The sequence below is a fragment of the Salvelinus alpinus genome, chromosome 27 (genome assembly GCF_045679555.1).
Source record: "Salvelinus alpinus chromosome 27, SLU_Salpinus.1, whole genome shotgun sequence".
In the NCBI taxonomy this organism is placed as follows: Eukaryota; Metazoa; Chordata; class Actinopteri; order Salmoniformes; family Salmonidae; genus Salvelinus; species Salvelinus alpinus.
The window spans coordinates 39,666,870-39,687,771 of NC_092112.1; the positions used below are offsets into that span (position 1 = coordinate 39,666,870).

General features: G+C 44.1%; 2 protein-coding genes and 4 non-coding genes across 10 annotated transcripts; 5 read left to right on the forward strand and 1 right to left on the reverse strand.

Annotated features, from left to right (window-relative positions):
- Positions 1–1,491: 1,491 nt before the first annotated feature.
- Positions 1,492–19,232, forward strand: rps7 (ribosomal protein S7). Of its 5 annotated transcripts, none has more exons than XM_071370648.1 (7): positions 1,492–1,527; positions 15,724–15,886; positions 16,000–16,071; positions 16,533–16,676; positions 17,665–17,729; positions 18,597–18,747; positions 19,120–19,232. In XM_071370648.1, exons 2-7 carry the CDS (start codon positions 15,812–15,814, stop codon positions 19,195–19,197), a joined length of 585 nt encoding a protein of 194 aa, XP_071226749.1. In that variant the 5' UTR covers positions 1,492–1,527; positions 15,724–15,811; the 3' UTR covers positions 19,198–19,232. The 5 variants fall into 5 exon arrangements, with proteins under 5 accessions (XP_071226749.1, XP_071226750.1, XP_071226746.1 ...); XM_071370649.1 differs by having other exon boundaries at positions 15,755–15,886; XM_071370645.1 differs by lacking the exon at positions 1,492–1,527 and adding an exon at positions 14,473–15,031 and having other exon boundaries at positions 15,801–15,886.
- LOC139556556 (ribonuclease H1-like) lies at positions 6,792–14,538 on the reverse strand. The gene is made up of 8 exons (XM_071370644.1): positions 14,399–14,538; positions 14,128–14,252; positions 13,774–13,947; positions 13,565–13,664; positions 13,416–13,474; positions 13,206–13,286; positions 12,872–12,996; positions 6,792–8,153 (listed from the first exon to the last, which is right to left on the reverse strand). The coding sequence occupies exons 1-8, from the start codon at positions 14,524–14,526 to the stop codon at positions 8,067–8,069; spliced, it is 879 nt and encodes a 292-aa protein (XP_071226745.1). The 5' UTR covers positions 14,527–14,538; the 3' UTR covers positions 6,792–8,066.
- Positions 16,221–16,443, forward strand: LOC139556821 (small nucleolar RNA SNORA73 family). Its single transcript, XR_011671294.1, has one exon. It is a non-coding gene; the product is annotated as a small nucleolar RNA SNORA73 family (small nucleolar RNA).
- On the forward strand, positions 17,361–17,585 carry LOC139556693 (small nucleolar RNA SNORA73 family). Its single transcript, XR_011671172.1, has one exon. It is a non-coding gene; the product is annotated as a small nucleolar RNA SNORA73 family (small nucleolar RNA).
- Positions 17,886–18,110, forward strand: LOC139556704 (small nucleolar RNA SNORA73 family). The gene has a single exon (XR_011671183.1). It is a non-coding gene; the product is annotated as a small nucleolar RNA SNORA73 family (small nucleolar RNA).
- On the forward strand, positions 18,790–19,014 carry LOC139556810 (small nucleolar RNA SNORA73 family). Its single transcript, XR_011671283.1, has one exon. It is a non-coding gene; the product is annotated as a small nucleolar RNA SNORA73 family (small nucleolar RNA).
- Positions 19,233–20,902: the final 1,670 nt, after the last annotated feature.

Below are 20,902 nucleotides of genomic sequence, written 5' to 3' on the forward strand. Positions count from 1 at the left end.
AGATACACTTGTTCTTAATGCAACCGCTGTGTCAGATTTCAAAAAGCTTTACGGCAAAAGCACAATATTCAATAATCTGAGAACAGTGTTCAGCCACAAAAGGAACCTGCCGAATTGTGGAGTCAACAAAACTCATAAAAAGCATTATAAATCTTCACTTACCTTTGCTGATCTTCATCGGAATGCACTCCCAGGACGCCCACTTCCACAAGAAATGTTCGTTTTGTTCGGTAATGTCCATCATTTATGTCCAAATAGCTATTTTTGTTAGCGTGTTTGGTAAACAAATCCAAAGTCAGAAAGCGCGTTCACTAAAAGCTGACGAAATGTCAAAAAGTTTCGTAACAGTCAGTAGAAACATGTCAAACGATGTATTGAATCAATCTTTAGAATGTTTTTAACATAAATCTTCAGTAACATTCCAACCGGAGAATTACATTGACTTCAGATATGCGATGGAACAGAGCTCCCTCTCATGTGAACGCGCATGGTCAGGTCATGGTAGACCTGACTATTTCCTGTCTCCTTCGGCCCCACTTCACAGTAGAGGCATCAGACAAGGTTCTACAGACTGTTGACATCTAGTGGAAGTCGTAGGAAATGCAAACTCGTCCATATCCCACTGTTTGTTCAATAGGGGCTGTGTTGAAAATCTACCAACCTCAGAATTCCCACTTCCTGTTTGGATTTTTTCTCAGGTTTTTGCCTGCCATATGAGTTCTGTTATACTCACAAACAGTTTTAGAAACTTCAGAGTGTTTTCTATCCAATACGAATAATAATATGCATATATTAGCAACTGAGACTGAGGAGCAGGCAGTTTACTATGGGCACCTCTGTGCACCTTTCATCCAAGCTACTCAATACTGCCCCTGCAGCCATAAGAAGTTAATGATGAGCTTGGAGGGTACTATGGTGTTGAATGCTGAGCTAGTCAATAAACAGCATTTTTACATTTTACATAGGTATTACTCTTGTCCAGATGGGATAGGGCAGTGTGCAGTGTGATTGCGATTGCATCGTCTGTCGACCTATTGGGGCGGTAAGCAAATAGAAGTGGGTCTAGGGTGACAGGTAAAGTGGAGGTGATATGATCCTTGACTAGTCTCTCAAAGCACTTCATGATGACAGAAGTGAGTGCTACGGGGCAATAGTCATTTAGTTCAGTTACCTTAGCTTTCTTGGGAACAGGAACAATGGTTGTCATCTTGAAGCATGTGGGGACAGCAGACTGGGATAGGGAGAGATTGAATATGTCCGTAAACACACCAGTCAGCTGGTCTGCGCATGCTCTGAGGACGCGGCTAGGGATGCCGTCTGGGCCGGCTGCCTTGCGAGGGTTAACACGTTTAAATGTCTTACTCACATCGGCCACGGAGAAGGAGAGCCCACAGTCCTTGGTAGAGGGCCGCGTCGGTGACACTGTATTATCCTCAAAGTGGGCAAAGAAGCTGCTTAGTTTGTCTCGAAGCAACACGTCGGTGTCCGTGACGTGGCTGGTTTTCCGTTTGTAGTCCGTGATTGTCTGTAGACCCTGCCACATACATCTCGTGTCTGAGCTGTTGAATTGCGACTCCACTTCGTCTCTATACTGACATGTTGCCTGTTTGATTGCCTCGCGGAGGGAAAGACTACACTGTTAGTATTCAACCATATTCCCAGTCACCTTTCCATGGTTAAATGTGGTGGTTCATGCTTTCAGTTTTGCACGAATTCCGCCGTCTATCCACGGTTTCTGGTTAGGGTAGGTTTGAATAGTCACAGTGGGTACAACATCTCCTATACACTTCCTTATAAACTCCCTCACTGAATCAGTGTATACGTCGATATTATCAGGTGGATGGATGATATTGGCAAAGGAGAAATGCTCACTAACAGGGATGTAAACAAATTTGTGCACAAAATGTGAAACACTTTTTGTGCCTATGGAAAATAATCTGGAATCTTTTATTTCAGCTCATGAAACATGGGACCAATCTTTCTTATGTCTCTCAGATATAAGACAGACACTTCCTTTAGATTTTTGGGGGGGATTATCTGTTGCTCCATATAGTTAATCTGTTATTTAATGTGTGTGTATGGGCTAATAGCAGTAAGGGCCAATTTTCTTTTTCATCATCATCCTCATCAAAAATAATAACAATATTATACTTAAAATTCAAAAATCAAATATTAAAATCATCCCTGGTATGACCTTCTTAAAACACTCTCTTTCTGTCTGGGCGTGCTGTATTGCTGCTAAACCTCATGTGTGTGATGTCTGACCAACATTTTAACACCCCAGATTGAGACCGAACGTGTGTGTGAGAGAAAGAGAGAGAGAGGGAAGCCGCTCACTGAATCCCAATAACATCTAATAGAAATGGGTGTTGCGTGCCATAGACTGGATTATCAGGCAGGGGGAACTATGGAGCAACTCCCATGTCTGTCTAACGCTACAGTGAATACAGGAGAGGTGAGTACTATTGCAGCCAATATGACAAAAAGCCCTCTCCTCTCCTATCAACAACCCCTTCCTCTTTCCAGTCTCTACCCCCTATGACCTCACCCTCTCTTATGACCTACTGTCTCCTCACCCTCCTCAAACATTCCCTCTTGCACAAGTCTCTTCTCACCTCTGCTTGTCTTTTCTCTTTGTGTCACTCATTCCTGCTCCTCTTATTCTATCCTGTCTGTTCTTTTCTCATCTACTTCCTCACAGGTTTTCCTAGCGCCGCTCCGATTTCTTCTCACTTCTTATTGCCCCTCTCTCTCTCTCTCTTTCAGTGCCTCACTCATTTCCCTGGGTCTCTCACATCTTTCCCTCAGTCTGTCTTCTCCATCTCCTCTCTCCTTCCTGTCACGCCCCCCTCCCCCCTAACACAGTTCTTCTCAGTTGGGTTCCTGCACCCCACAGTTTCTTCCCTGAATTCACCTCTCATTACGATGAAATATGTGCTCTAGGTGCTGCACAGGGAAAGCCTGGGGCGTGAGGGTAACCTAGGTTCAAAAGCTGATAGCAGCAATTAAATCTCTTTCTTTAGCCTCCGTGAGAGAAGCATAACGAAGATTTTTCTGACTTACTCAATGCAATGTTTTCACAGCAACAAATCGTTTTTTGGGGGTGTTATCTTTCTGGTGCTGAGAAGAATAAACGCTGCCATGAGATATGGAGGGGAAAAGTCTAGGATTATGGACCCGGGCTTGTCCTACAATCATTGTGATGCTCTGCTGGTCTGGCTAAGCTTGTCGACATCAGCTTTGTGTAGTAGTGCAGCACAGAAATATTGAATCATTATGTTCTGAGAATGCAGCTTTTTGTTTTGCTATTTTGAGCTACATTGCCCCGTCTAATGACAATTCCGAGGCACTGGATGTACCGAGAGCTGGGTGACAGCCCTGTCCTCCTCCTCCTGTCACAAACACCCCCCCCCCCCACACACACACACAAACACGACCAGAGAAAGCGAGAGGAGCTCCCATCTGCGTAATGACATCTCACGCTTGGTTAGGGATCTGCAGGATAATTAGAGCCCTGGCGGGTGATGGATGGCACTGCAGCGGCGCGCCGCGCGGCCCGCCTGACCTTGGCATCATTACGGGACGGCAGGGCCGACTGGACCGGCTCGAACACAGGCAAGCAAGCAGCTGCTGACTTTAATGGGACCATTTGTCCCCCCCCCCCCCATCCTCTCTTTCTGTGTCTTTTTTCTCCTCTCTTTTTATTACCCTGGACGGCTGATACTCCCCCTGTTTTGTTCTCTGGAAGGAGTGCTGAAAGCTGCAGGACCATGATGAAGGGTACAGTATAGGAGGAGAGGGGGCTGACAGACATACCCTCAGCTGGTCCACAGATAGATGGCTCTTCCCAGACATGACAAAGTCATTACATGCCAGACAGGCGCACAGATCATCGCCATTAGTGCCCTACTGTTGCACTTGATGCATGTTCTCCTGAGTACATATTATCAACAAACCTCCTACAATTGCAACAGGCTCTGTAAGACAATGTTCTATAAATAATGTAGTTTATAGCATTCTCAAAGAGAAAGACAAGATTGGTACAAACACAGTTCCATTGACACAGTTGCATGCTGGCAGTACAACATATCTCCAAGGCAACATGAAGGTTGCATTTGATAGTTACATAACATATCATAATGCTATCTTTCTCTCTGATTCAACATAAGAAACCAACAAAAGGAAAATAATAAGCTGAACCCAAGCAGTCTTTGTAATTTTATGTTTTAACTCATCACTGCATGTCTAATAAATCAGTGTGTGTTTATTTAATATTTTTTATCATTTATTTCCCTGAACTTCCTTTGGCCCTTGAATTGCTTGGTCTGATTGTGTGGGCATTATGAAACACATTTTAAGATGTTTACATGCACCGCCCTGATTGGCTGATAGGGGGTGGGCTTTTGACCATCCTTAGCCAGATGAACAGACATTGGTCTATTATAAACAGATCACATTGTGACATCATGATGTGGGACAAAAGTTTCATACCACCTGAAGTGACTGAATTTCCAGGCATTTGTTTCAAAAAGCTCCTATACAGAAAGGGCATCATTTTCACAATGTCAGTGTTATTTCGATCTCATAGTGTGGAAATATCAAAAAAAGGAAAATCACATAACTGCCCTTTTAATCTAAAGAAATGTTATTGTGACCCTGAAGTCAATTTACACATTCTGCACAAAGCACTGATCCCAATGTTCTAATGTTTCAGTAACCTTGCCAGTCCAACTGCCTCAGACCTGAACATTACAAAGACACCCCTGTTCACAATGTGTCCTCTATCTGTGATAAAACTACAATTTTAACAATTCTAGCCCAAACTTTGCTGCCTTAGTATGCTAGACTGTGTCCAGGTAAAACTCAGTCATAATACTCTCAAAATAGTTATTTCTTACTGCGGCGTGTCTGTGTAGATGTTTTTATACAAGCCAGCAGGGGACAGTAAAACTTCAAGGCCGTTCTGTTTCCACAGGCACACACTGGAGCTTTTCATCCCAAGCAGCCTCTGTGGCGAAGAGAGACTTAAAAATGTCTCTATGCTGGCACAAGCTAATGCCTTGTTCTCAGACTCCTCATCAAGCTATGGGATGAACAGCGGGACTAAGACACACACTGACAGTTTACCAGTGTGGAGTTTTCCTAGCTCGAGTGGAGAAAACTCTGTTACTGTTTATGGATCTTGTGTAATTACATGGTAGAAAGTGAAGACTTGCTGTAATTGTTCGATACGTCTAATCTACAGAGAGTAAGAAACTGGGCTAAACCACCTGTCTGCTATTCTCAGATGGACACAAAACCCCATCTGATACCTGCAATTTTCGACAAGCTACAGGATGAGTTAGGAGTGTTCCTCTTCCTGAGCAGGTGTGTTCCGGGGGGGGGGGGGGGGTCTGGGGGGGGGTCTGGAGGCAGCCTTGAGAGGAGCAGCTGCAGAGTACCGCAGTGCCAGCCTCTCACCTTGTCAAGCACCCTCTGTGGGTATGGCTCACATGCAGACAGCAGGCTGGCGCTGCCCTCCCCCCTCTGCCAGCGGTGCATGTCTCTGGGAGTGAGCTGTCAGGCTCTGAGGTGACCACACTGGGCCTGGCTACTGCCTACAGTAACCCAGCCTCACAGGCTCTACTCCAGGGGCACCATGCCAAGACAGGGCCTGGATGCTTGTCTGCCAGTTCTGCCCGACCCTTACCAGAGAGGGGAGGAGGAGGAGGCGAGAGGAAGGAGGAAGACGTGTGGGAGGAGGGGATGGAGGTAAGAAGGGGAGGAGAGGAGTTGGTTGCTGAGGGACGGTGGGAGAGAGAGAGACAGCATGAGAGAATGGGAGACAGAAACAGAGGGACGGTGGGAGAGAGAGACAGCATGACAGGCCGGGAGACAGAAACAGAGGGACGGTGGGAGAGACTGAATGCCGGTAGAGAGGGACAGAGATATACTAATGAGGCTGATGAAGTAAAACCTCCTGTGGCACAGTGGGTAGCGAGATTCATCCGCTCATACTTTTCAATGACTTTAGCTTCAAGTTTCTTTGCATGTGCACATTCATTTCTTCTCCCCTTTCCTTTCCTCTCTTGCTTATGAAGAGTCTCTCTCAACATTGTTCACCTCCTATTCCCTTCATGTTGCTCCCTTATTTCCCCACCTCCAATTAATGTCCAATGACGACAGCAGGTTGAAAGACATTAGCTCACCCTGTTGAGATGATAAAAACTAACTTGTTGTTCGACTACCTCTGGATTCGTGGAAGCCAAACAATACTGAGTGAGTACTGCTGACAGAATGACTTTCTTTTCACTGCGAAATCAAACGGTCACATTAGTTCTAAGGCAGGAGTTAGTTAGGCTGATCCAGACAGCTGTCATGGAAACAGATGTCAGTTCTGTTCCGAGGTGCCGCTTTGTTTGATTGTGACTCCCTCTGCCTTTCACCAAGAGTGGCTTCCCTTGATGTTTCCCACCGTCACCACCGTAAAACACACACACACACACAACTGCTGGATTCGTTAGGAGAGAATCATTCTCCACACATCTTCTAATGCACATGACAAGAGTCAGCTGCCAGCGGTCTCTGAACTGCGTCGGCACCAGATGTGTGGTAACGACTAGGACTCAGGATTCAGTCCACTACTCCTCCCCTGCATCTCACATGGATGAATAGCGTTAGATACTTATCCTCAAGCCACACACAGAGAACTCAATATTATACCAAAAACAAGAACAGATTCAAATGGATTATCTGTATAACCACAGGGATTTGCAATGTCTTTCACTGTGGCAGTCAACACCCTGATAGAATACCATCTTCAAATCTAGATTTTATTGTGAGTTACTCATGCAGACAACACCCAGTGCTCTTGACAGTAACCAACGCAGAAGTCTCTTCGGTCATCCGCCGTGACTGACCTGCCCTGAGCTTGGCAAGCGAAACTAACAACTAGGCGACAAGAGCTAGTTAGCCACAAGAGCCAAATAGAAGAGACGGTGTCAAACAGATGAATGCCTGAGCAGCATATTTGCTGATGGAGCAAATGTGTTGAGACGAAGCCCTAACGAGCTTCAGTCTGATGTGAAGCGCCGTGACCCCTCTCCACCCCGTCTCGCATCGACCTCCGACTGCAGCCGCAGTATCTCCAACACCCAGCCCCAGGCAGGACCTCACATCTCCAGACAAGCCGGGAGCGTGCCGTGGAGAAGCCAGCCAGCTAAGGTCAGAGACAGGCACACTCATTCCTGATGCTCTGGTTTTCTACAATCACCAACCTCACAGAGGGGAAAGGCTATATGGAGATTTCTCTCTCAGCTAGAGCTGTCATTATTTTTCCTCACACACGTATAGGCCCACTGTCTAGACACCAGCTTACTGAATGGATGAGACACGTACTGAAAGACTAAGTAGTATCTGCCAAGAGCTGACTGAGTAAAGTGGAGAAGATGGAATTGTGCACCAAGTAGTCAAAGAGAATATCACCAAGATCATTTGTTGTCAGAGCATACATGAACAGATGATCTTTGAATGGTGTGTTGTTTTTCTTTAGAATAGGGAAACGTTAATGTGACCACTAGCCCTAGTAACAGACGGGTTTTGAGCAAGACAAATAATCCTTAGATCACACACACAAATGTCATAAGTGCCGATTATCTTAAAGCATGCAGCACGTCTCACACGTCTCACATAGAAACCAGAGAAATCCATCTTCTATGTGAGGAATCCTCTTTCCACAGAGGAACCTAGTATGGAATGTAATTTAGAGAGCCAGTCCTATTCCGAGGTATTGGATTTGTTTCAATGAGCTAGAGCTCCATCTACTGTCTGAAGTGTACATTACACAGTGGTTACAGAACCGTTTCATCAATCAGAATGGAATGATTTTGGAATATTAAGAAATGTTCATACGGTACAAGCACAAATAACCATAAAGATGTCAAACAAGACATGTTATTTCAGAACATTTAGAACATGGAAGCCCAACAGAACAGACAATATAATCATTCCCATATTCCATTCAAAACCATAATCCAAAATGTTGAATGAACTGCCCAGGAGCAGTAAATGAGATGATCTTCCTTTGGCTAATCTAAGTGTTTCGCTGCTCCCGCTCTGGACAGCCTGTCGGCCTCCTCGTTTCCTAGGTACCCAGCGTGGCCCGGGATGTGCAACTGGAGAAAGAAGAGAGAGAAGATAGTCAGAGGCAAAGGGGGACTGTTAGTCATTTCAGTTGTGCATCATCCATGACTGAACGTTCTAGTGCAGGGGTTCCCAAAGTGCAGGGGTTCCCTCACCACTGATGAGATGGGTATACACGCATGTCCTGGGGAGGTTCTCAACAGTCACGGGGCGCGTGGTCGACAACGCACACCTCGTCACTGCTGTCTCATCCTTCAGTGTTTGGATCGGATGCAGACAAAAGCCCTGAATCCTGCTTCACATAGATATGAGCTGGCGAAGGATACCATGAGCTTTAACACTCAGATTTCAGGGTGTTCCCTTTGAGTCAGAGTGGCGTGTGGGTAAAACAAAAACAAAACAAAATCACCCCCCCCCCGCCAAAAGTAATATTACAACCTACACTGTATTGTGATAACTGCGTTGTTTGCTGTAAATTCACATGCCTTGTGACCGTGATCTATGTGCCTAAAGGCCGAGACAATAAGACGACAATGGCAGAATAAAAATCAACCACACCTTTTGTTTTATCACAAAACCGGAGAGCCACCTCTGTCCGGTGAAGTCCACGACGCATATTGCATGTAACAGACAGTTACATGACTTACAGCATGGTTTAGCAAAGTTGATGTTTCTGACATTTTCGGACCACTAAACAACTATTGATTTAGAACCAGAGAGTTACCATAAGTCGCAAAGAAAACAGGAGCTACCTCCACCATTTCAACTTCAGCACTACAACAATATAAATCCCCTATGCTTAGTCTAACACAGTGACAACTAAAAGATACCAAAAACAATGTAGTCCAAACAAAATGTTAAATATGACATTTAAATAAAATAAAATCATGGTTCTGATTTCTGTTTGAGAGCGTGCAAGTAGAAAAACATGTTGACTCATCCTACTTGTAGAGAAACGCCAATGCCATCCTGCTCTCTTTCATGCTGACGAAACAGTCTATCACTCTGTCATGTAGTACCACGTTTTTATTTTGTTGTCCTAGGCTACCTGCTTGCTTGCCTAACTTCCATTCATGGGCAACGTTAGCTAGTTAACATTAGCCTTCTACATCCATCTACTGTACATATTGCACGTTGATCCTCTCAGGCCAGGGGCACCACAATGTATGAATTAATGGTTGGATCAGAATCGGCGTTATAATCATTGGCCAGTACGGAGAATTTAGTAAAACCACAAGTCCAAATCTCTATCTCCATCCATAGCTAATTTAGGAAAGAGACACATTTTAGCTAGCTAGCCACCGGAGGACAACAACAACAGGAGATGCAACAATTCAAGTTGTTTCTGTTAATGACCTATTCGATAGGACAGACGCCAAATCCAAGCTGGCTTCCGTTGAAGAGGGGCGCTGTTTCACTCGCTCGGATGCTTTCTCCTGTGAGATACATTCAGCCTTTTGCAAATTGAAGTGAAATTATGAAACGCAGAGACGAAAGATACATTGTTTTATGTTGGGGGTTTTTTTTTTTGGGGGGGGGCTGGCTTCCCTTGGCGCCCATTAATACTCGCCACTGCTCACTTAATGTACTAGCCACCGAAGAACTAGCCGAGGATGGTCTCAAAAAAAAAAAGATATTTTGAAGCAGCGTAGAGGCAGTAGCCTTTCACCATGGAAGGATCCAAATGCAACAGTCAAGTGTAGGCCAGCCTTTTCAAGCCAATTTAAGGCACTCTCATTGGTTGATGCAAAAGAGCTTCTTCTTCAAGGTTTATTGGCAGACTACACTCATAGTAGGTCGCCACCTACTGTACGGGGTAGTAAAAAAGACCCCAATGAACAAATTCATACTAAATACCAAAAACACTAACCAAATTCACGCTACTACGCTGAATAAAATTAAAAAACTGTACTCCTTCAATCAGATTTAAATGTCTATTCAGATCCCTACACAGGTTCAGGAACCTGGGAGGGGGGAGACCTCTTCATTCAGTACTCCCTGTAACACTTTGGCTGTAAAGTCCTGGAGATCCAGAAATCTATGCCGCCTTCACATGTCTAGCTTCTTAGATGTCTAGCTTCTTAGATTTTTTTATTAGTTTGACTAGTGCAATTCATCACTTGCGCTATAAAACGCAACAAAGTCCACCTTCACTATTAGTGTGTCGGGATCCTTCTCCTGCAAGGCATTCACTGCAGACTGTGGGACATCCACTGCCATCTCCTCTCTACTCACACCTTCAGCGATTTTTCACTGACGCCATATAGGAGACTTGCTGGGCGGCCCTGATCCTAGCTACGGTGGACCCCTTCATCCTTACAGGGACGTATGAGAGCTGGACTTCTAACGCTTAAACAACTTTAAAAAGAACAGAGGGGAGGTTCGGAGGTGAACAGGAAGACGGAGGAAGTGGATATTGAGTTGGAATTAAGCGCGTCGAGTACATTTGGTGAAGACGAATATTCTGAATGGACAACAGTAGCATTGAAAACTAGAACAAAAAGGAAATTGTCTAAATATTTGAGTAGAGGATACGTGTGTTAATGATAATGAATCGTTTCTTGTTGGGATGCGGTTGTTCAGTAAGGATGCATGTGGAAAACCCGTTTGAGGTGTCAAATGGTGAGGTATGCGCTTGGAAAAGTGGAGTCCGAGTGACCAGGAGTGGTCTTATTTTGATTCATTGTATTTCTGAATAACTGAGGAAGATTGCAGTGGGGCTCAAAAGAATCCGGACAACAGAAGTTTTGTGTTTTGAACTTTGGAGTAGCACAACCGTCAAAGGAGTCATCTCAGGGGTGACGACAGATGTTCAGGTTGAGTACCTGAAAATAATTCCTGGTGTGGTTAGTTTCTGGCGTCTGACCCTCTGGGCGAATGGAGAAAAAGAAGTAAGTCTGTCGGTCGTGTTGTTTTTTGATAAAGAGTAAATACCTACCCATGTGAAGCTTGGTTATGTAAGATACGGCGTAAGAGCTTTCGTTTTCAAACCACTGCAGTGTAAGAATTTTAAAGGATTTGGCCATGTTTCAAGTGTGTGCAGACGAACAGAATATACTGAAGAACGGTGTGTAGAAGGACGATGGTGTTGCAATTGTGGTGGGGATCATGATCCTGAGTTCCTGGAGTGCCCGGTAAGGGTGAAGGAGATTGAGGTGGCAAAAGTTAGAACTGTCAATCGAATCTCCTATGCGGAAGTGATTAAAAGAATTGAGAACACTAGTGATGCTAGTGAAGAGATGGTAGAGGATACACCACAGACTGTAGTAAATGTTTGCTGTCAGACAAAAGATACCATGTGTGTTAAAAAGGTGGATTTGGTTGCGTTCATTGCCACAGTTATAAACTATACAGCACAAGTCTCAAAGAAGTCGAAGAAACTGGACATTACTGTGGCTGCGGCAGAAACGTTTTTGGGACTCAAGGATTTTACATCGGAAGACGCAGACCCGGTGGGGAGTGTGGTGAAACTGTCACTGTCAGTCTTTGAGTCAGTCTCTACCAGACAAAGTCATGTTAGGATATATCAGTTATACTGTTAGAGGTCTTGTGCAGAATCCACTGCACTGTTTGAGGTACAACGTTTATGGTCATATTACAGCAGTGTGTAGGAGGGAGATTCCACGATGTGGGAAGTGTGCAGGAGGGTATGGGAGAGAGGATTGTGTAGCTTCGGTGGATAAAGTTGTGTGTGTCAACTGCAGGGGTGCCCATGTTGCTGGGGATCGAAGGTGTCCGGTGCGAGAGAGGCAGGATGAAGTGGCCAGAGTCAGAGTAGAGCAGAAGGTGTCGTTTGCTGAGGCAGTGAAGAAAGTAGAGGAGGATGGGGTGAGGGGTCAAGGGTGAGGGATCCTGAGAGGATTTGTAGTAGATTTGTGTCAGAGCAGAGGAATAGGGCAATGAGTGATTTATGCTTCAGTAAGGTTGGCTTCTGAGTGTTCATAGCAATGGTTACCAACTGTATTGCAGAAACTTAACATAAATCACAGAAAATAGAAAAAATAGCAGAGAAGTATTTTGGTATAAGAGATCTGACTTCAGAAGAGTTAGTGTGTAGGTGTCCTGTCCTCCCAGGACGTTTGCATGGTGCAGGAGCAGATATGGTCAAAGTATTGGAATCGGGTAGTGGGTTTTTAATTAGCAGGTGGCAGCTGCAGAGGAGTACCTGGGTATGTAAGATTTTACTGCAGAAGTTAATGGGGTGGTGATTTTTATGAAATGGTGGTATATACTGTAGGGTTAGTTGGTGGTGCTATTTTGTTCCTTTTAAGGAACAGGAATAATGAAGAGAATTTAATATATGTAGGCTGTGACTGGTCTCATACAGTACATCATGTGGCGGTGTATGCACCTTAAAGTAGGAATGCAATCCGCCAAACCAATCCCAAAGAAGACCGATATAGAAACTGGAATATTTGGTAAAGTATTGAATGAACTAAGGACATACGACTTCCTTTAGAAATACTTTGAACAAATACATTTCAAAATAAATGTATTTCGTGAAGTTATTTTTTTTTGTTAACCACAAATGTTTTTGAGATGGGGGTACAAACATTAGTATATATTTTTTTATTATTAAAATATTTCACTAGGCTTTTGGGAGTTTCTCCTGCCATCACATCTTCAAATCAGGTGACCCCTCATGGGGTCGTGACCCCTAGTTTGGGAACCACTGTTCTAGTCTGAAACTCAAAACACTTGCGTACTGAATCTCTGAAGTGAAAATATGTAGAGCAACATTGATATTTACCCATACAACCTCCAGCTCTTCATTCAGCATGTCAAGTTTTTCAAAGTCCTCTTTGTTGATGACGGAGCCACCAGAGTTGAGCCTCCAGTTGTTCAGCTTCCAGTTCTTCACCCAGCTGGTGACACCTGATGGAAAAAAAACACCGACATATGCTTTTTCTTAATTGCATACACCTCGCCTCCTTCTCAAAACCCGTTGGAAGAGAAGGTCAGAGGGGAGGGACCTCTGGATTTCTCATCCAATGGTCACAGTAGGCATTACATGATGCCATGCCACATTTAGTCAGGCCCTTGCTGATAGTGTTGGTAGAGTGTTGTAAGCAGCACATATGTACCGTTTATGGTGAACTTGCTGTCTGTATAAAGCACCAACTTCTTGATGTTCATCTCTTTGGCCTGCTCCAAGGCTTTACATGCTGCCTGTTATTTAGAAGCAAAACGTGAGATTACATCTCGTGGGGTTGGTTACAATCTAAAGGGAACTGTGGCAATTCAATGAGTCGAAAATAATAACAATTAAAGCAAATATGACATTAACACAGTACTTGCCTGTAATTCGGCTCTCTGGTTGGTCTGTCTTCCATCCAGTGGTTCAGCTACATTCCTACAATAAAGACAGTCAACATGAACACTTCTGGACTCTATTGTGTCAAGCTCTCAAAGTATAATTTCCTACAGGCCTGAATCAACTCACAGAGGATGGTCACGTCCCCAGTACACTCCGATGCCAGCTCGGGCCCCGGCCTTCCCATTGCCTGAACAGCAACCATCTGTGTACACCACCACTGCATCACCTGGAGGAAAAGACAACACTTTGTTTCCTCCCCCTTTATTCACCCCAAAAAACATTGACAGTGACCATTTCAATCTGCAACATTAACAACACACTGAGAATGTCTGTACCAATGTAGGTGAATCCATCAGAGCTTTTTGAAGATGGGCTGCTGTATTGACTCTGTTTGGCAGGGGACATCTCCTCCTCGTCTATGTGATCATAGTGCCTCTTCTGACCAATGGGTATGTACTCACGGGCCTCCGGGGGTGCTCTTCTAGGGAGTGTTGCCTCATAGCTGGCTCCTAAAAGATAATATTGTGGTCTGAGTGCAAGTCTGATTTTGCCATGCCTTAATGGTGCAGTAGTTGTCTAATGATTAGACGTGCTGCCCATTCCTAGAGCCAGTAACATCAGCACCCATCGTATTGCCATTTCAGTATAGCGACCTATAGAGAAAGACCATAGCCATCTACTGTATCTACCCTCTGACACGTCTGGCGTTATCGATGTTGCTAGGCTTCTGACAAATGCCCAGGCATCCTTTTCTGCTGCAAACTTCTTGTAGCTGGCATATGGGAACTTGTCAACTTGGCTCTTACATTCATCCCTAAAAAAAAGTAAACACATGCAATTCTATGAAAATAAATTAGACTAGAAATGATCATATAAATGTCAAGGAGTTAAGACACACTACAGCTGCAAAGACACACTACAGCTGCAATTAGCTAGCTAGCCAACTACACCACAACTCACCAAGTTTTGTAAACGCCAGGTTTGAATCCTTTCCTCACAGCGTAGAAGAATTTGCCTTTCACGATGTCCTCTGTGCCATTGCAGACTGCCCTGCGTACTATACTATACAGACCAGTCAATCTGAACATCACTTAGACCAGCAATTACTTGAAAGTGGAGGCACCGGTCATTGCACTTAACTTAACTTGAGCAATGTGAACAAACTAACTTTCTATGTGTTGAAATGCTAGGGAAACGATTAGCTAGTTGTCATTGGAACTAGTACAGGCATGTAAACAGTGCAGATAGCATGCTAGTTAACCCAACAAACATATTTGGCTGACTAGCTAACGTTAGGCTAGCTGCTATCTGACAAGCAAATATGTTATTTCTGTGTGACAAGCGTAATGTCAACATATAAACATATAAAAGTTAGCTAGCCAAACATTGTAACATGACGTACTTATGCTTCTCCTTTGCCTATGTATTCGCATTAATTAATTACTTTTGCTTTCGAAATACACTATCTGCTGGGGGGAGATAAAAGTCTTCAAAATCATAGCTACTTCCGCAATCCCATGACTCCCTAGCACGATGTACTTCTAGCTACCTCTCGCGAGATTCCGGCCTCTTCCCTGGCCGTTGTTGACTGAGGTTGGTTATGATAATGCTCTCACTAATCGGAATTTCTTTTCAAAATGTAGTACATGTGCATCAAATCCCCTGTTTTTTATATCAGAGTGCATGTAAGACGTTTGATGCGTTAGATTGTAATATTTCAGCTTTTGGATGGCCGGTGTGTAATGAATTATGAAGGGTTTCAGGATAGACTTAACGTGAATGACATGGAAGGAAGGACTGGTACTGGCGCGGTTTGAGGCCCATGTGTTCCTAGAACAATTGCTTGTAGTCAATCGACGAGTCCGTTGTTTAACCTCGTAGCTTAGTATTTTACCTTTTGTTTAGTGGCCTGTCAGATTTGTAGACTTGAAATATGGTGTATGTTTGAGTACTGTGTTCCCTGCTCTTAGCTGCTAACTAAAGTTAGCCATTTGATAAGGAACATGGGTTGAAAGACGCTGCTAGCCGGCTAACGCTGACTAGCCAGCAATTTTGCTTGGGGACATGCGACCCTAAGTAAGATTGATTCAATGAAATTATTTGCTCGGTTGTTTGCGAGATCATATGGTTGAATGTGTAGAGTGGAACCAACCAGTGTCGACTTCGTTTGATCAACCTTAGCTGGGTGATAGTAGTTTGGCTATCGTTACACTAACTAGTTAACTTAGTAACTGCATGTATGTATGGTGTTGGCGTTCAGCATGGACCACTTTGCTGCTGTTTAGGTTCATCTGAAACATTCAATTATGTCCAAAGATGTACAATATGCTCAAATGGTTTTCTTGTCTGTCTTGTTTTCCAGAAACATAGGCCATGTTCAGTACCAGCGCCAAAATCGTCAAGCCCAATGGCGAAAAGCCAGATGAGTTCGAGTCTGGCATTTCCCAGGTAACCAATGGCCAATCTGTTAGTTAATGCATGTATGGCTAATTTAAACAACTTCTTTAACTTAGTCACTTGGCTAATGCTGTTTGCAGTATTCAAAATGTCTGCCTTTCTAGGCTCTTCTCGAGCTGGAGATGAACTCAGACATGAAGGCTCAGCTGAGGGAGCTGAACATCACTGCTGCAAAGGTACATGGAGCATGTGTTGTACTTAGCTTATTTCTGACTGTTTACTCAGCCCTTTTTGGATAACTGAAGATGAAGGTTTATTTAAATGTGGAAAGAGTTTCTGATGCCTAGGAAGAAGAGCTGTGTTGGGTTATTATTTGAGTTAAACCCCAACGTGGACATCCTGTGAGGTTGCTCTCACATGGCTCTGTCCTTGTGGCGTATGGGAGCGTAGCATTTCAGTGCTGTGACGTACAGTCCCGTTCCACGACGTTGGAGAGCAAGCTTTGTCCCCGGCCATCGGGCTGGTGAGGACGGTGTTCTGTATATTCCTACATCTTCCCAGAGCCCTTTGGGCCGTGACTGGGGGGCTAAACCATGCAGTGTATACTTTTTCATCCAGACAGCTAAAAAAAAAACGATCTACTAAAGTGTTTGTACTTGCCTCCGTAAGTTCAAACAAATCTTTTCCTCTCCCTCAGGAAATTGAAGTTGGTGGTAGCAGGAAAGCCATCATCATCTTTGTCCCCGTGCCCCAGCTGAAATCTTTCCAGAAAATCCAGGTGCGACTGGTGAGAGAGCTGGAAAAGAAGTTCAGCGGCAAACATGTCGTCTTCGTTGCACAGGTAAGAATGCAGCGGTCTTGTTTTCTGAGTTGCACAGGTAAGAATGCAGCGGTCTTGTTTTCTGAGTTGCACAGGTAAGAATGCAGCGGTCCTGTTTTCTGAGTTGCAGGGGCAGTTTGCATAGCTGTTACTGTGAACCAAGCTAACAGAATGGGTTCCTTTTTGAGAAGACTGTTTACTGATATATGTACACACAAAGTATGTGGACACCCCTTCAAATGAGTGGATTTGGATATTTCAGCCACACCGATTGCTGACAGGTGTATAAAATTGAGCACACCTCCATGCAATCTCCAAAGACAAACATTGGCAGTAGAATGGCCTTACTGAAGAGCTCAGTGACTTTAAATGTGGTACTGTCATAGAATGCCACCTTTCCAACAAGTCTGTTTGTAAAATGTCTGCCCTGCTAAAGCTGCCCCGGTCAACTGTAAGTGAAGTGGAAACGTCTAGGAGCAACAGCGGATCAGCCGCAAAGTGGTAGGCCACACATTTCACAGGACGGGATCGCCGAGCAATGTTCTCTAGTGGAAAGCCTTCCCAGTAGAGTGGAGGCTGTTTATAGTAGCAAGGAGGGGACAAAGTCCATATTAATGCTCATGAGTTTGGAGTGAGATGTTTGACACGCAGGTGTCCACATACTTTTGGTTGTGTAGTGTACATGCTGTGATTGTAACATTAATATCAACGTGGACATCCTGTGAGGTTGCTCTCACATGGCTCTGTCCTTGTGGCGTATGGGAGCGTAGCGCTTCACAGTGCTGTGACGTACAGTCCCGTTCCACGACGTTGGAGAGCAAGCTTTGTCCCCGGCCTACGGGCTGGTGAGGACGGTGTTCTGTATATTCCTACATCTTCCCAGAGCCCTTTGGGCCATGACTGGGGGGCTAAACCATGCAGTGTACATTAGTTATCAAGCATGCTTCTTGGGCTTTTAAAGTCTGCCTATGTAAATTGGTAATCCTTAATATTTTCATTAAACTTGCAGAGGAGAATCCTGCCCAAACCAACCAGGAAAAGCCGTATCAAGAATAAGCAGAAGCGTCCCAGGAGGTAAGTTACATTATCATACCTGCATGTGCATGACTACATACTGTTTGGAAGAGACAATTAAATGGCTGTAAAGTTGGTGTGAATGGGTACTAGTTTAGAGCTTCAACTCGTTTCTGCCATATCTGGTGCTGCCATAATTGCTCGCCATTTTGGGACCCAACGTGGACATCCTGTGAGGTTGCTCTCGCATGGCTCTGTCCTTGTGGCGTATGGGAGCGTAGCGCTTCACAGTGCTGTGACGTACAGTCCCGTTCCACGACGTTGGAGAGCAAGCTTTGTCCCCGGCCTACGGGCTGGTGAGGACGGTGTTCTGTATATTCCTACATCTTCCCAGAGCCCTTTGGGCCATGACTGGGTGGCTAAACCATGCAGTGTACAATTTTACTAACATGTTGTATATGCTTTCTACCACTCCAGTAAACCTGCACATTGTAAATATGGTATTGGCACTGACCCTGAAACGTACCCAGTATATAGCTTGCTTACTGGTTATTTGTTACTGCGTCGTTGGGAAAGAGCTCGCGAGAAAGGCGCTTCTCTACTTCAGCATGTGACAACTTGAAACTTCGAATGGGATTTTTAATAAATCGATACGGTTACCAGATGAACTGAAGACTTAACCGTATGATGCAAAATCAACGTTCCCTCGTATTACCTTGCGTTATCTAAAGCAGACTCTGCTTGTCTCCAGGGATGTGATTTCGAGACACCTGCATAGCGTTCAGATTGACTTGCTCTTTCCAATACATGTATAAAGAATCTTCCTTTCATTTTAAATGAGACTTGTGGTGGGAGAATTTGTTTTTGTAAGGATTGCATTTTTTAATTTGCCATATGTCTAATGCAAGTTGTGATTTATTTCTCCAGCCGTACTCTGACAGCTGTGCATGACGCCATTCTTGAAGACCTGGTCTTCCCCAGTGAAATTGTTGGCAAGAGGATCCGCGTGAAACTGGACAGCAGCCGGCTCATCAAGGTCCACCTTGACAAGGCTCAGCAGAACAACGTTGAACACAAAGTGAGTGTCGTGTAGCAGTTTGCTAGTTCACCCAACTTAACCCCAACGTGGACATCCTGTGAGGTTGCTCTCGCATGGCTCTGTCCTTGTGGCGTATGGGAGCGTAGCACTTCACAGTGCTGTGACGTACAGTCCCGTTCCACGACGTTGGAGAGCAAGCTTTGTCCCTGGCCCTTGGGCTGGTGAGGACGGCGTTCTGTATATTCCTACATCTTCCCAGAGCCCTTTGGGCCATGACTGGGGGGCTAAACCATGCAGTGTACAACTTTTTTTTTGACGTCTCAGGTTTTAGTGTTTTGTACAAAATCATTATGACCTATAAATGTTAAGTCTATGCAGTGGTTAACCAGTGGTTGCTCTTCTATTTTCTAGGTTGAGACCTTCTCTGGCGTCTACAAGAAGCTAACAGGCAAAGATGTTGTTTTTGAGTTCCCTGAATTCCAACTGTAAAGTGCAGATGACAAAATAAATGTGTTTACTGTTAACATGGCTCTGTTCTCTGGGGCTGAGGGGGTTAGTCATGCTAGTCCATACATGTTCAAGATGGATGTCCTTTCTGACAGAAGGAACTTGATAACCAAAACAGTAGGACCATTATCTCAAATTAACTGTACACTTGGAGCAGCTTTGATAATTGACATCTAACAACTGCTAAGAGGGTTTGTTCAGACTTGCTTTTGTAACGCCATGCAATGATAGTATTCCATTTTGTTTTGCACATTGACTGATGCAGAATGAAATTGACTAGTAATCTATTTGTCAATGTATTCTGGTGGTGGGCCGTAGCAAGCCATCTGCTTTAGTTGGTGAGAAAGATCGCTGTCGAGGGAGGAGCTGGTTTTTACATATTGTGTATTGCTACTCAACAAATTTCCATTTGGCAATGTCAACTCTTGCACGTGTATTCAAAAATACTTATGTTCGCTAGCTGGACAGGTAATTGCTGCCAAGTTTAAACTGAACCAATCAAATTGTGTAGAATCTCTGATCACCATCACCAATCACATTATCAGCATCTTGGGTAGTAAGTAGACAGCTGGTAACATCGAGAGGGATCTCCATCCGACAAACTGCTATCAAATAAGGTATTTATTTGTAATATGTGATACCATCATTCCAAGCTGTGAAATGACAACTGAACACGGCAACCTTTTAATGTAGCTAGCTACTGTGGTTGCAACAAGATCTGTTGCTAGCTAGCATGAACAGATGGCTTTATCACGAGCTATCTTGTCATTCTGGGACAAGGAGAGATTTAGCTTTTAAGGTTATTCTAAGTAATTTAAGACTACAAACATGTATAGGACAAGTGTAAATCTAATCGTCAAAAGCAGGACCCACAAACGTCATTCATACTGACGAATGCCACATGAATCCTATCAATAGGATTAGGATGTTTGCAGCCCACCCTGCAAATCTGTCAGGGTGTTTCATTTTCTAGCTTACAAACTACATTCCTTTGCTGTGATTTATTTATTCATTCTCACTTTTGTCTCGCATTATCTGTTCATCTCTCCTGTGTCCTGCTCCCAGAGATCAACCAAGTGCTATTCACCAAGCATGGGCTGAATCGCTCACCTGTGAGGAGAACATCCTACTGCAGTTTGAGTTAGCCCTAATGTCACTATTTAGACATTGGGACCACATGCATTTCACAGTTTTTGTCTTAGTCTAGTGCGTTTTAGAGTTGGAATACCCACTACAGATGCAGTTGCTTATTTGTTTGAGCATCTTTATTTACTAAGGTTTTTCACCTTAGTCTTCCATGATCTATTCACCTAGCCCTGCCATCACTATATAAACACTGAGACCGTTTGTCTTTGTGTGTTTTGTCTTAGTAACATCGGGGTGTTAGGTAGCCAAGCAGTTAAGAGCATTGGGCCAGTAACTGAAAGATTGCAGATTTGAAAGCCAAAGACAACTAGGTGAAAAATCTTTGCCCTTGACCAAGGCACTTAATCCTCATTCCTCCTGTAACTTGCTTGGGAAAAGAGTCTGTTAAATGACTAAAATGGAAATCTACATCGGTCAACTACATTGTTGACTGGGTTGGGATACTATTTTGCCCTCATTACAAACCATTAGGAACACAATATTAAGTTGCACCCCCATTTGCCCCCAGAACAGCCTCAATTTGGCTGGGCATGGATTTCTA